The sequence below is a fragment of the Marmota monax genome, unplaced genomic scaffold (genome assembly GCF_021218885.2).
Source record: "Marmota monax isolate L192 unplaced genomic scaffold, Marmota_monax_Labrador192_F-V1.1 WCK01_AAM20220418_F8-fsc00319, whole genome shotgun sequence".
Taxonomy (NCBI): Eukaryota; Metazoa; Chordata; class Mammalia; order Rodentia; family Sciuridae; genus Marmota; species Marmota monax.
The window spans coordinates 414155-426532 of NW_026692103.1; the positions used below are offsets into that span (position 1 = coordinate 414155).

Consider the following 12378-nt stretch of genomic DNA (forward strand, 5'->3'; position numbering starts at 1 on the left):
TTGGATTGTTCCATGATGGAGATGGATTCTACTTTAGTCCTTTGTGCCAAAGAAGTTGGGTGTCTCTGTGGCTTTGAATGGTGGTTCCCATTCCCTTTGAGCCTTCTCTGTGCTGGCACTGCGTCATTCTGTTAGGGGCTCAAGTCTTTTCTTACACCCATCCCTGCAAGGTAGGAATTATCTCCCATTCCCCACAGATGGGCGGGAGAGCTGAGGCCCAGGGAACGGACATAGCTTCCCCAAGTTCACCCAGCACCTTTAGGGAAGGGAATAGGATTCAGGTTCCGATCTTAGTCAGAACTGGCAAGCTTTTCAGCAGGACAGGCTTCCTCAGGCTACATGGGAGTGCAAACATTTTTAAGACAACTGGAGAATTTTTCTATTATTGGGTCAATCCTACAAAGATCACTGGTAAGCCAAGGTGGCATGGTAGCAGCAGTTTGGCAGGAAGAACAACGTGAAAGGCTTGGGACCCAAAGAGGTCTTTACTAGACAAGGCATTCCCGGGCTACACAGGGTCTGTGATGTCTAGAGAGCATCCTAATAGTGTCCTGGGGGACCAGCCTTACCTGGGCATATCCTCCTTCTCAGGTAGTAAGTGGGGCTTACTTTCTGGAATGATCTACTTTTTGAGAAGAGCCTGTCTACACTCTGGCTGGCGCTCAGCAAGCCTGGTTCCTTTCAGTGTTCTGACTCAACATTCCAAAGTGTGAGTTACTTTGCTTCTCGTGTCAGACCTTCATGTTTGGGGTTAGGAGTGATGGGAGAGTCTCAGGCCTCAAAATGCTGAATGTATTTTTCAAGAAATTCTTTCTCCTTCCTCCCCGCCTCTGTCCCTCTGATCCTTCCTTCCTTCCCCCCTTTTTCTTTCTGTTCTTCTTTCTCTAAACTTCTGAGGCCCAGTCTTTGCAACGCTGATGTAGCATGACTTATTAAGAGCTTCCAATATCCTTTATTCTTATCAGAATTGTGTTCCTTTGTCTAGCACCTTAGGGTTTAAAAAAAGAAACTGTAGAATTGCTCAGACTCATGCACACTATTTTGATTCAGCTGTCAAAATGTTTGCAGAGGAAGGTCTGGAAGCAGGCTAATAATCTAAAAGCTGAAGTGAGTCCCTCTGAGGGGTGACATTCTGGTTGTTAACAGTGGTTTTATAGTTTTAAAATCATGTGCATTACAGTCATGATTGTTAGTACTTTTTTGGAATCGTGTTATAAGGGGGGCAGTTTTAAGTTATAATGGTAATAGAGGGCTATATTTATTAGATAAATGTTATTGATGGTTATTATGTGCAAGGCACCTTCTGGATCAGAACCATCCAGTACAATACAATGTGAGGCACCAATGCAAACCACATAGGTAATCTGAAAAATTAGAGTAACCACATTAAACAAGTAAAAGGAAATCAGTGAAATTAATGTCAGCCATGTATTTTATTAACTTAATATATCCAAAATATCATTTCAGTGTATAATTGCAGCTGTGTGTTCCTTAACTTTGGGGATGCATTCTGAGAAATATGTTTGTAGACAATTTTATTGCTGTGTGATGGTCGCAGAGTGGTGTACACAAGCCTAGATGGTACAGCATGCACAGCTGGGCTACGTGGTACGCACCGTCACCATATGCTGTTCATCACTGAAAGGTCATTAGGAAGCACGTGACTGTAATCTACAGTTATCTGTGATATTTTACATCCTTTTGGGGTATTAAGTCTTTGAAAAAGTTTTTATTTCTACTTCAATTTTATTTCAAATTTTATTTTATTTTAAAATTTGTTCTAATTGGTTACTCATGACAGTGGAATGCATTTTGACATATTGTGCACAAATAGAGCACAACTTCTCCTTCCTCTGCCTGAACATGGTGCAAAGTCACACCTGTAGTGTAATCACACACACACACACACATATATATATATATATGGTGATAATGTCTACTTTAATTTTGAAGGATAGTTTTGCAGGGTATAGAATTACCACTTGTCCAGCAGGTAAACATCATCCCAGGATAAGCAACCTATGAATTCGAGGTTGGTCAATGTTTTAAATATTTTGCTCTACTTACTTGTTTTCTGGGAAGTTGGATATGAATCTTAACTTTGCTTTATACAGGGGAGGTAGTTTTTCTTCTTAGCTTCTTGCAGGATTTTTTTTTCTTTCTCTTTGATTTTTTTCCATCTTAAATATGATAAATCACAATTTATTTATTCACAATTATCCTGCTTGGTGTTCTCTGAGACTCTTGGAGTTCTGGTTTGGTGTCTTTTTTTTAAAAGTTATTGGTAGACCTTTATTTATTTATTCATTATTTATTCATACGTGGTGCTGAGAATCGAACCCAGTGCCTCACACATGCCAGGCAAGTGTGCTACTGCTGAGCCCCAGCCCCAGCCCCAGCCCCTGGTTTGATGTCTTGACATTAAGGTGGGAGAAATTCTTAGTTGCTCTTACTTCAGTGATATAATCTATTCCTTTCTCTCTTCTTTTTTGGTATTTCCATTATACATATGTTATCCTACTGTGGTTTGGAGGTAGATTATCCCCCAAAAGTCCATGTGGTCCCCAAGGTGATGCTACTGAGAGGAGATGGAACTTTTAAGAGGTGGGGCCTGGTGAGAGATTCTTTGGTCATCGGGGATCTTCTCTTGAAGGAGACTGTGGGACCCTTGGCTCTTTCTATTTTTTTTTGTTTCTTGGTTATGAGGTGAGTAGTTTGCTCCATCAGGTGCTCCTTGCCATTACCATCCAGCACACTTACCAGAGGCCCAGACCAGTGGGTCCACCCTGTCTTGGTCTGGGACCTTCAAAACTATGAGCCAGAATAAGTATTTTTTCTTTATAAGTTAATTATCTCAGGTATTTTGTTATAGTGATGTCAAGCAGACTAAAACATATAACTTTTGTACAATCTGGCGCATACAGACATGGCTACTGCTCCCTCCCACGGCCGGAAGTGTGAAGGGATTTTTTTTTTCTGATATTCACTGCAAGAACCTGATTAAGCTCCTGGAGATAAAACTCACAAAAACTGTGGGGACACCCTGATGACTGGTTTTCCTTGGAGTTTCTGACTCTCAGACTGTCCACACTGCATCCGGCATTCACTAATTACAGTTCAGGTCTCTGTGTCCAGCACTGTTCCCACATAGGCTTCTGCTTGTGAGCTTCTGCTCTGGTAAGTTGTGATTCTCTCTCCAATTTTAGGGACAGTGGTTTGTCCTGTGATCTCATTTTTCTTATGTATCTAAGAAGAGTTGTTGATTTTCCAGTTTGTTCAGCTTTTCCTGTCGTCAGGACAGAGCGGTGACTCCTAAGCTTCTTATATCACGCAAAGTCTTTGAGGTGCGATGTGTGCTGTATTCGGTTAGGGTCTCAGTGTTGCCCCTGAGGATTCACATGTTGAGATCTAGCCCTCAGTGCTGTGGTTTGGATGTGTAAAAGGCTTGCACGGTTGGCAGGTAATAGAACCTTCAGGAGTTAGGTGGGGCCTCGTGGGAGCTCCTCAGGTCACTGGGAGCATCGAAGAGAATTGTGGGACATTAGTGTCATCCTCTTTTCCCCTCTGCTTCCTGGCTCATGAGGTGAACAGTTTGCTTCACCACATGCTCTTTTCATGTTGTGCTAGAGGCTCAAAGCAATAAGCCACTCAATCTTAAGCTGGAACCTCCAGTACCACATGCCAAAATAGACCTTTTCTCTCTGTAAGTTAATTGCCTCAGGTATTTCATTATCGTGATGGAAAGTTAACTGATACACTGTGAAGCATTAAGAAGATGGACATTTAATCTGACTATATGCTTATGGGTGTGGCCTTTGGGAGGGCATTAGGATTAGACAAGATTGCCTAGATGAAGTCCCCATGATTGAATCCTGTTGGCTTTATAAGAGTAACAGAGTGCTTCCTGTTACATGATGCAATGTTCTGTGTCAGGGATCTACCAGCAAGGCCATCACCAGATATGGGCCCTTGAACAGTGAGCTAAATAAACCTCTATTCTTTGTTCCCACATGGAAGGGCCATGGCATGCATGGCCTATTTTTTTTTTTAAAGTGGTCTAGCCTTGGGCATTTTGTTACAATGTTGAAAAATGTACTAATACAATATACATTTAATATAAAACAACATAATATTTTATATTTTTTGTTACTCTTTGAAATTTGGTGTGTATTTAGCACTTACAAGCATATGTTACAACCACTTTCTCATTAGCCACATGTGGCTTGTGGCTTCTATATTGGAGAGTGTAGTTCTAAATGGGAGGTTGTTTGCTTGAGAACTGGGTGATGATTTTCTTGGGTATAAATTGCCTTCCCACCTGAGGTTAACTTTTGCAGTATTCAAAACACAATCCAAATGCCCCAGAAGTGTTTTCTCCACTCATCCTATTCCCCAAAAGCACACAGTGAGCATTTACTCCGTGCTTAGTAACCTCAGGCGGAGCAGTTCCTTATTGTCCACAGTTACTTGGTATTTAACTGGGGACCATTTCCTCCAACATCCTGATTTTTTTTTTCCTTTCTTTTGTTGCTATTAAACTTAAATGACTTCAGCAGATTTGAGCGTGGGGCTTGCCCAGACGTTTTGCTCTTCCTGTGGGTCCACTTGGTCACTAGAGCTGATAGCTTCCTACTTTTGTCCCTGACAGCAGGTGGACATCAACCCAGGATGACCAACACCTCCCAACTCTCCAACGTTCACATGTAGTGACAGACCCTTCTCAGAGAAGTGAGCCAAAGGGACATTCTCAGACTCATGTCACACACAGGCCTTCTACATTCCTTAGATCGGGGAAAGCGGGTCTCTCCCCCTCCTGCACCCCTAACCTGCTGTAGTCTGTGGAGGTAGCGTGGGTGCGTTTCTTACCCGGGATTGCTGATGCTTCTGGTAGAATTCCGTCAGGTTTAAGTCATCCAGGTTGATCAGCAGGCCTTGCTTACACATCTCACAGGTCTTCAAAGCACCCAGATCTGCTCCTTGAATTAGATAAAGAACTCTATGTAAGAGAATAGATCTTAAGTGTTCTTAACATGCACGCGCGCATGCACGCACACACGTGATCAATTATCTGTCACTCAACGCTGGGTTGGTTTGTGTTGAAAATTTAGACAGCTGATATTTTGAGTTTCAACTTCTGCATGTTATAAATTCTGAGCTTCGGTGACCTTCATTTAAAGTCAGTCATCTTCTCTAGAAAATGACCTTGAATCTTAGATCTGAAAAATTCCCTTTGTAATCATTTATTATGAAAGCTTCATGTAGGTGAAATTCCCATGGCTTTTAAATAACAGGTCTTGTTTCTATTTAAATATAAACATAATGGCTCATAAAATTGGAATTGCTACATGGAAGCTAAGAGTCAGGTAAATAAATCAGTGAGGCCCAAATAGATGGCTGAAGCTAGTTGATGGCTTAAAAATCTACCTTTACTGGCACACAGGTGAAAATCCCAACTGAGAAAAGCGAGGGAGTGAGGGGCCATATGTGGGTATTAGTTAAAAGGAGCATCTGGGCCCATCACCAAAGCCTGAGCTCAGCCTCATTTGGAAGAAGAAGAAACATGAGAAGGCTCCTGAATGTCTGTTTTTATAAAAGCATGCAATTTGGGCTGGGTGTGGTGATGCTAGGTTTGTAATCCCAGCAGCTCGGGAGGCTGAGGCAGGAGGATTGCAAGTTCAAAGCCAGCCTCAGCAACTTAGTGAGGCCCTAAGCAATTCAGTGAGACCCTGTCTCTAGACAAAATATAAAAAGGGGCTGGGGATGTGGCTCAGTGGTTAAGCACCCCTGGATGTAATCCCCAGTATCAAAAAAGAAAAAGGAAAAAAAAAAAAAAGCCATGAGCATCCCCCAAGCATAGCTGCTGCATTTAGATCGATGATTTACCAGTGTTTATTTTATGCATCAAAAAGCAGAGGACTTACTGGTTATCTGCACGTGTTTGCTAATTAGGACTTGTACAGGTTTATACCCCAGTTCTATTTCCCCACTGGGGATATCAAGAAATAGTAAATAATAGAGACTTTTAAAGGGTAAGGATGCACAGTAATCCCTTATCTCCATTTTGTTTGCTTGATTTTTCTTTTTTAGCACCATTCAGTGATGCTCTTGGCTACAGAACATCCCATGTGTCTTCCAACCTAATCCTGCTGAACATACTCATACGAGCATCGGCATTTACGAGCATTTAAGATCATTTTCATAACACATTTCATGGGTCTTTTTTCCCCCTCTCCCTGTGATAGATGTTTAATTGGCTTAAATTTCTAGTAAGATAAAGCATTGTTTGGCCGAGTCATTAGCAACCGAAATCCACTTTTTTTTTTTTTTGCTCTGGACTGAATTCTTTGCTTGCTGCGTGGACATGCGTTTAAGCATCTTGGGAGTGGGCCTGTGTTTCTCATGCGAGGAGGAGAGGCACACATGGAAACAGAGCTGCAGGAAAGAGGCAGTTACTATGATTATCCTGGGTGTTCACTCTCTAGTTAAATGGTGTGCTGTCCTTGGTGAGGGAGCATGGCAACAGGCCTGGGGCCAGAGCAGAGTGCTAGGTCTCCTCAGTAGCCTGAAATAGTGATCAGAACATGGAAGCAGAGAGCAAAGGGATCTGGCTGTGGAGTAAAGTTTTCAGAGAGGTGAGGGTGAAAGAGCATCTGTTTTCTAATTGAGTTGCTTGCATTGATGCATTGATGAGTCCTTTTGTTTTTTATTTTTTCTTCTTGGTCATTCTTAAAGCCATTTTTAAAGAAACCCATTCTCTGCCAAGAAAAGTAAATCTACTGATGAGGACTGAGATTATAGACCCTCCCCGGGAGTCAAGAGAGGGCTTCAAACTGGATGCGGTGGTGCACTCCTGTAATCCCAGGGGCTCTGGGCGCTGAGGCAGGAGGATTGAGAGTTCAAAGCCAGCCTCAGCAATGGTGAGGCGCTAAGCAACTCAGCGAGCCCCTGTCTCTAAATAAAATACAAAATGGGGCTGGGGATGTGGCTCAGTGGTCGAGTGCCCCTGAGTTCAATCCCGGCACACACACACCCCTACCCCTCAAAACACCGAGAGGGCTTCTTACCTGGTTATAAGATCAGACTGACAAAGGCAGCACATGGAGCTCTCTTTATCTGCTATGTTTCTAGAAAATCAGATCAACTCTCTCTCCTTACCCCTGTGGCCAACAGGCAGCTTTGCCTGGTACCTTAGGTGACACCCATCCTCCTTCCCCAAATAAAAGCGTGTGTGTTTGGGGGTCTCTCTCGGGGGACTTTCCGAATTATTGTTGCACACAGCGTCCACTGGTGGACACGGCCACCTTATGCTTGCTGAGCTTCAACCCCTGACCTGATTCTTCTGTCTCCCTCCTCTGGGGAGGCGATCTTAGCATCTCTGCTCAGGTCTCAAGCAGGAGAAGGATTTGGTAAGCAAGTGTTTCCAGGATCCTTCCCTCCCGTAATTTGAAGGCAGCATTTATGAGCAAGAATCCTGGGCCTGGCCATGCTTCCCGGAGAGTGAGCCGTGGGCAAGGCTCCGAGGCCTGCGCGGGGGTGGCTCGGGTTAATTGTATGGGGGCGTCCTCCCCCACCTACCTGATGTTATTTTCACCTTCAGCCACTTCTTCAGGCACTCCTGGTGGACAAACTGCAGGCTTCCCACACAGCCGCAGGGCTCCAGGAGGGGGTTGGCGGGGGAACCCCCGGCTATCTGACAGATGCGACACAAGTCTGCCTCCTCCTCGGAGTCCTCCTCCAGGAGACTAAATGGAAAACACGGCCTCGTGACCAAGAGTCTCCACATTTGCAGTTTCTACAGATACCAGTTCCCAGGGCATTCAGGGGGGAAGGAAGAAGGAACAATTGCCACACATCCTGCCTGCCTGCTCCTGGGGCTCACCCTTGGTCACCCTGGGGCTCATTCCTCTGGACGGGGTTATGCATAATCCATGCACAAGTTCTTTTTTTTTTAGAGAGAGTGAAAGAGAGAGAGAGAGAGAGAGAGAGAGAGAGAGAGAGAATTTTTAATATTTTATTTATTTTTCGTTTTCGGCGGACACAACATCTTTGTTTGTATGTGGTGCTGAGGATCGAACCAGGGCCGCATGCATGCCAGGCGAGCGCGCTACCACTTGAGCCACATCCCCAGCCCCGCACAAGTTCTTATATTAGGTTTCTTTGTAGTTCTTGAGATTTGTGAGCCCACGGGACCAGCATGGCCAGCACAACCAAGAAGCCAGGGTGAGGCTGGGGTGTGCTCAGTGGTACAGCCTTGCCCCGCATGCCTAAGGCCCCAGATTCCACCCCAGCAGGCAAAACCAAACACCAAAACCAGGAACAAAAACAAAGGAAAGGCCTCAAGAGGGAAGTGCAAATCCAGGAGCCCCTCCCTGCCTCAGTCGCTGTGAGGAGGCTCTGGTGCCCAACATCACGTACAGGTGTGTAAACTTGTGGGATTCATGCTCAGGGCTTCCGGGCTTGAGGCTGCCTCTGAAATGATGAAGTCATGTGACCTTGGGATGAACTCCTAATTTCCCCAGCATCCCGTTTCCTGTTCTGTAATAGGGGTGAGGGTAGCACTAGTGCAGCCGGCTTGGCAGGGTTGGGCAGGCTGGGTGCCTGGTGACGGGGACATTGAACTTTAGGTGCGTCCAGTGCCTGGCAAAACATTTGTGGCCAGAGGTGTTGTGCTCAATAGGTGTTGGTTCAGAGAAGTGATGAACCCACAGACCTGGACGTGAGCTCACCAATAACAACTCTTGCCAGCAAGTGAGTCCACATTTCAGAATGTAAGCTGCTGGTGTTTGATAAGATAGAATCAATGGAAATGCAAGCAAAGATATTTGGGCCCCGGAATCTGAATGGTCTGATGGTCACTCAGGTCTGAAGACCACGGATCTAAGGAGTAGGATCAAGGGCTCTGTGTTTAATTTTTGTGGGGAGGAGGTGGTACTGGGGATTGACTCAAGTGCTTAACCACCGAGCTATATGCCCAGCCCTTTTTATTTTTTCAATATTAAATTTTAAGTCAAGGTTTCACAGAATTGCTCAGGCTAGCCTCCAACTTGTGATCCTCCTACTTTAGCCTCCGGAGTTCCTGGGATTACAGGGGTGCACCACTGCATTTGGCTCTGTGATTAATTTTTTTGTATGTATATAGTTTATAAATGCCTGACTCCTAATGTAAGCTCTCCCATCTTCCCAAAGGTGTAGTGGGAATCCATGGGCTACTACATTTTGAGAAAAATACATACGTTCACAAAAGTGAAGAAGAGAGAGAGAGAAAGAAAAAGAGGTCAGACATGAAGTCATCACCCCAAAGTGATTGCACACTAATAGTTTGGGGCACTCCCTTCTGTTCGGGGCACACTGTTATTTAGAGAGTTGAGCTTGTTCTTAGGGACAGCAGGCAAAGGACTCCCATGGATCTCCCTTCCCACCCGAATCTCTTAAAAAGATAATTACACAGAACGAATCCACCACAGTGCCGGAAGACCAGCGGGCCAGAAATATTGAAGAATCCTAGGACAATAGATGCAGAGGTGAGGACACTGACCAGACCTGCTTGCAGTAGAAAACCGTGGAGAAGAGCTGACCCAGACAGTCCCCAGCTTGGGGTGCACAAGTTCACGGGCAGGGCAGTTATGAGGGTAACTAGCTCAAGACCTGCTTCAGCACAGAGGGCCGGGTCCTCTGGGCAGCCCAGCAACAGTGCCTGTGCCTGGGCACTCCCGGAGCTGAGTGCTATAGAAAGGGAACTCTCATAAAGCCCTGAGTTTACAGACAAGTTCATGAGCAATCCCGGTCACACAAAGCCTTCCAATCAGGGAAGAGGGCTGCCGAGGAAGCAAGGCACAGCCGCGGGACAACCGAGTTGGCTGCCTCCATGCTGAACCAGCCACTCCTTCCTTCATGGACTGCAGGGATCACCTGTCACATGTGGACCCCAGCAGCACGGAGGAGAGGAGACAAGAAAGAAGAGCCTGCTGACCCTGCAAGAAATGAATGGGTCAGCTAACGGGGGAGTTAGTTCTCAGGAGGATTCCACTGCTCTGGGAAAGGACCAATGAGAGATAAGAAGAATTTCTGGGGAATTAAAAAAATATATATGATTAACAAAATGAAATTCCAGGTGTAGCGATATTGATAGACAAAATGTAACTCAGCTAAAAGTGTAAAGGTAATATTGACCAATCCACCAAGAAAATATGAGCCTTAATGTGCTAAATAAAAGCCAAATTCTTATAAAGATAAAGGAGGATGGGTGAATCTAAATCATATGGGAAGGTTTTAATAAATAACTTTCAGAAATTGACAAATTCAAAAGAACATAATTGACTAGGAAGATTTTTTTTTGTACCAGGGATGGAACCCAGGGTTGCTCGGTCAATCACTGAGCCATACCCTAGCCCTTTTTATTTTTTATTTTGAGACAGGGTCTTGCTAAGTTGCTGACAGAAGTAGGAAGAATTTTTGGGGGGAGTGATATCGGGATTGAACTAAGGGACCCTTAACCACTGAGCCAAATCCCCAGCCTTTTCTTGTATTTTATTTAGAGACAGGGGCTCGCTGAGTTATTTAGTGCCTCACCATGGCTGAGGCTGGCTTTGAACTCCTGATCCTCCTGCCTCAGCCTCCCAAACTGCTGGGATTACAGGCGTGCGCCACCATGCCCAGCAGGAAGAAGGAAGAATTTTGATGGCAAACTTTTCAAACTGTATTTTACATGTACGTACAGACCATGAGAGAACAGAGGATATGCAACATTCCCTAATGCCATGGCATATTTGTAGATGTTGAATATGTATTGGGGCACAAAAACTGCAGATCACAATGCAATTAAATTAGGATGGATGCTGGGTGTGGTGGTGCACACCTATAATCCCAGCAGCTCAGGAGGCTGAGGCAGAAGGATCGAGAGTTCAAAGCCAGCCCCAGCAAAAATCGAGGCACTAAGCAACTCAGTGAGACCCTGTCTCTAAATAAAATACAAAATAGGGCTGGGGATGTGGCTCAGTGGTTGAGTGCTCCTGAGTTCAATTCCTGGTACTGTCTCCCCGCCAAAAAATTAAGATGGGCAATAAAAACTTTTAAAAGAAAGATAACAAAAGGAAATTTACTATAGCAAATATTTTTAAATCCTTAAATTTATAATAAATAAAAAAGTGTATAATTGATGCAGTATTTCAGGCAGATTGACAGAACAGACTCGAAATTGACAGGGATTGTGTGAGCCAAGAAGGCATTTCAGATCAGGAAGGGAAGGATAGAATGAATGCTTGTGGGACAACTGGTTAAATGTAAAAGAAAAACAAAAAAAACAGACATCAGAACCCCACTTCAAATTACACATCAAAATATATTCCATCTGAATTTAAGAATAGCTCTCATGTAGTAGGAGTCTGCTTTGTGCTAGGCACTCTCTGACATAGGTAAGTATCTTAAACCTGCATATTTTGAATTGAACCCAATTCTCAGCACCACATATAAATAAATAAATAAATAAATAAAATAAAGGTCCATCAACAACTAAAAATATGCATATAAAAAAAATCATGGGGCTGGGGATGTGGCTCAAGCGGTATCGCACTCGCATGGCATGCGCGGGGCACTGGGTTCGATCCTCAGCACCACATAAAAAATAAAATAAAGATGTTGTGTTCACCGAAAACTAAAAAATTAAAAAAAAATCATGCACATAAAATATGAAGTAAATAAAATGGAAAAAGTGAAAAAGTATACGCCTGATATTTGGCAGAGCATTACTATTGATTTTCTACAAAGAATGTTGATATATTTTAGGAGGTAAAAACAATATTAACATTCCCCCCAAAATGTAGATAGGAGACAAGATCAGGCAATGACAAATGAAGATATGCAAATTAACAATAAACATGGAAAAAGTTCAACATCACTAATAAGCATAAAATTTGCAAATTAAACTGATTATAATTTTTGGCTAATCATTTGACAAACATAAAAACTAGGGAATTGGCAAGGGTATAGAGAAAAAGGATTTTTTCAAAATGGTGGTTGAAAAAACTCAAAAAAGCTATAGCTATATATTATAATGAATAAGAAAGATTAGCAAAAATACAGAAAATATATGTCAATTGCATTTGTATACACCAACAAAAAGATTTAAAATTATAATTTAAAATATCGTTTTAATAGTAAACAGAAAATAAAAGAACCTAGAGATAAATGGAAAGGCTTTTATCAAGAAAAAAATCACAAAACTACATAAAAGAGGGCTAAGGTTGTAGCTCAGTGGTAGAGTTCTTGCCTAGCATGCATGAGGAACTGGGTATGATTCTCAGCACCACATATAAATAAATAAATAAATGTCCATTGACAACTAAAAAAAAATTTTAAAAACTACATAAAAGACATTAAAGA

General features: G+C 43.3%; 1 protein-coding gene and 1 long non-coding RNA gene across 4 annotated transcripts in view; one reads left to right on the top strand and one right to left on the bottom strand.

Annotated features, from left to right (window-relative positions):
- Marchf10 (membrane associated ring-CH-type finger 10) overlaps positions 1-12378 on the bottom strand; it is an 81945-nt gene that overhangs the window by 14402 nt on the left and 55165 nt on the right. Inside the window, exons 6-7 of the mRNA XM_046460924.2 lie at positions 7576-7742; positions 4867-4976 (exon numbers count right to left, since the gene is read on the bottom strand). Of these exons, the coding sequence (XP_046316880.1) occupies positions 4867-4976; positions 7576-7742 (277 nt within the window). The remainder of the gene's footprint in view (positions 1-4866; positions 4977-7575; positions 7743-12378) is intronic.
- Positions 1-12378, top strand: part of LOC124104198 (uncharacterized) — a 44550-nt gene that overhangs the window by 11959 nt on the left and 20213 nt on the right. The window contains exons 1-2 of one of the 3 annotated variants that reach the window (XR_009228430.1): positions 8045-8417; positions 9187-9274. The exons of the other annotated variants lie outside the window; for them this stretch is intronic. This is a non-coding gene — a long non-coding RNA (uncharacterized LOC124104198). Of the gene's footprint in view, positions 1-8044; positions 8418-9186; positions 9275-12378 lie in introns of those variants that run through there. 3 annotated transcript variants of the gene reach the window in all.